Source organism: Mustelus asterias, chromosome 11 (genome assembly GCF_964213995.1).
Source record: "Mustelus asterias chromosome 11, sMusAst1.hap1.1, whole genome shotgun sequence".
Lineage (NCBI taxonomy): Eukaryota > Metazoa > Chordata > Chondrichthyes > Carcharhiniformes > Triakidae > Mustelus > Mustelus asterias.
In genome coordinates, this window is record NC_135811.1 from 38,089,045 (window position 1) to 38,091,544 (window position 2,500).

The window sequence follows — 2,500 nt, forward strand, 5'->3', positions numbered from 1 at the left end:
GGGTAGAAGAGGTCAGCGCTAACTTCTAACAGAACTTTATTCATGGCGTGCTGTGGATATATGCTTCAAGCAAAACAAACATTAATTTGCTCAAGTTCCTTTTGTTAAAAGACAGCATTTAAGCGAAATGCTTGCTTTCCTTTCAAAACAGACCATTTTACCACTAGAAAGGATCACTTCTCCATATAAAACGTAATTTTACAAGATGGATTTAACTGCAATCTTGTTTCAATTACTGGTGCAACAATTATAATTTGCAGTAATAAATTAATTGTGACCAGTGCTCCAATTCATTCCATTAAAAAAAAATACATCATGGCAACTTTTTAAAGTTGCAGTACTTGTTGTGCCTTCTTTCAGTATAACCTTGTGTGATTTGGGGTGCAGATATTACTTTGTACAGAAGTTTGATTATGCACCATGGTATCAGATTACTTTACTGCTTCTGATTTAACCCCAGGAGAGTGCAATGTTCATTTTGACAAAAAAAAGCTGGAATCAATCAGAAACAGCATGGCACAATCTGGACAAAAAGAGGTGTCCAATAGTTAAGTAATTATTTGTGGATAAATAATCAGCCACCACTCAGATATCTGAATTTAAAAATCAACTCATATTATTAGTTTGACCAATTTACTGTTGAATATGGTAAAAATATAGTTAATTTAATTTTAAACATAAGGCCATTTATATTATATTTTACAGTCTATATGCTAATTTACTATTAAATGGCAATTACACAAAGTGTGATTGTTAATTCTGGCACTAAGTGCTCGTTGCTTGAAATTGTTAGTTCTCTCTCATTTTTGACCTTCTTACAAGAGGGGTGAGGTGCACAGGGAATAAGAAGGACTTGTGCAGAAGAACCGGACATGTCATTTGTGACTCATTCTTTTAATTCACCGTGCTAATCAACTGAACTGCTACTGTCTCCCATGGTAATTGTATCTTTATAATGACTGCAAGGGGTAGAGGGAAAAAAAAACTGCATAGATATAGTGGGATATGTTTGTTCTGTCCCTGATGAGAATCAGCACAATCCTCTTAGTATGTGTGACTAATGGTGTCCTCCACAAGCTATTCCCTGAGATTTGGCACTTTAATAGGGCTGTAGATAAGCTGTTAATGTCTTTAAGTTATACTTTCCACAAGCTGTATGCCCTATACTATACGCTTGCTTCATTATCCTGCAGCCTCATTGCCCTGCGTCCCTCCTCATGCTGAGAAGGTTAAATGCTGGAGTGGCTAGTCAGGCTGCAAGCTTGGTGGGACTCTGATGGAAAACAGCTGCCCCAGAGAATCAGTCCCTCCTCCCCTTGGGTTCGCATCATTTTCATATTGTGAAATACAGTTCGACTTAGCTTGGCTTTCAATGGGGAAAAGCAATTTTCAATGATTATCTCATTGTCCCCATCAATTAAGGAGCACTCCACATCAGACCAAAGCTTCCAGGTCAGGCAGGCTACGACCTCACCTCCCCTCTCTCCCTGCTGACGTACAACTTCCTATTCCCTTCTTTCTACTTTTTTGAATTTCACATCGTTGCTCAATCATTAAATATTTTCAGGAGTTCCAAGCCTTTTTTTTTGTTCCCAACTTACCAGTGTAGACAAAACGTCCAGGAGCACCTTTGCAGAATTGTTTTGACTTGTAAGACAGGGTGACTTCTACCACTCCAGGAATGTGCCGAGGTGGGGTTTGAACTCTGATGGCGTGGGGAGTTATCAGCTAGAAGAATCATACAGTAAACAGACTTAAGGCTAAGATGACAGAGATAGAAATGATGCTTGCCAGTTGAGCGTAATTATGAAAATTAATCCAAATTAGGCACACATCTGAAAATTTGCCCTCATCTCTCACATGCAGTTCAGAGATCTGTAGCTTGACAACATCGCTTGTAAATGATCCTTGGTTTTAGCTTGCAGGAAAAGCCACGAGGCATCATTCACATGAAAATTGCCTCCATATGTCTCCCTAAGTTCTCTTCTAGTAATTTTCTAGTGCTAATTATTCAATTCTATTGAACGATCGCGTACAAATGATTATCCACTAGATGGCATAAGTTGACATCAGCAGCATTTAACACAATTTGTCCCGTAAATTGTCCCACGTAAATACTCATTGAAAAAGTCTTATCGTATAAAAATTTGCTTGGATAAGTCGCAACATGCCGCATATTCCACTGTCCAAATCGGAGGGCTTACCTCGCTCCAAACCAGCATAGTGCCGAATACAACTTGCAAACCATCAAAAAAGTTGTCTCCTATTATGATGACCGTGGCTCCACCAGTGGTCCAACCTTCACTCGGGCTGATGGCTTTTATGCATGGAGTAGCTGTGTGTACAAAGGGAAAATAAGGGCTTGAAATCTATCGTCCTGGCTACGAGTTCCCGTCCGCAATGACAAATCATGCAAAGCAAAGTCACAAAGTGAATGATTGCTCTCTGCAGTTTAGCGGAAAGAAAAAGCACAATCATATCTCAGCATGTTCATGTGGTA

General features: G+C 39.3%; 1 protein-coding gene across 5 annotated transcripts in view; it reads right to left on the minus strand.

The window, feature by feature from the left end:
- Nucleotides 1–2,500, minus strand: part of ebf3a (EBF transcription factor 3a) — a 129,728-nt gene that overhangs the window by 27,780 nt on the left and 99,448 nt on the right. For all 5 annotated transcript variants that reach the window (XM_078223461.1, XM_078223459.1, XM_078223462.1 and 2 more), the window contains exons 9-10: nucleotides 2,205–2,335; nucleotides 1,602–1,728 (exon numbers count right to left, since the gene is read on the minus strand). In XM_078223461.1, the coding sequence (XP_078079587.1) occupies nucleotides 1,602–1,728; nucleotides 2,205–2,335 (258 nt within the window). The remainder of the gene's footprint in view (nucleotides 1–1,601; nucleotides 1,729–2,204; nucleotides 2,336–2,500) is intronic.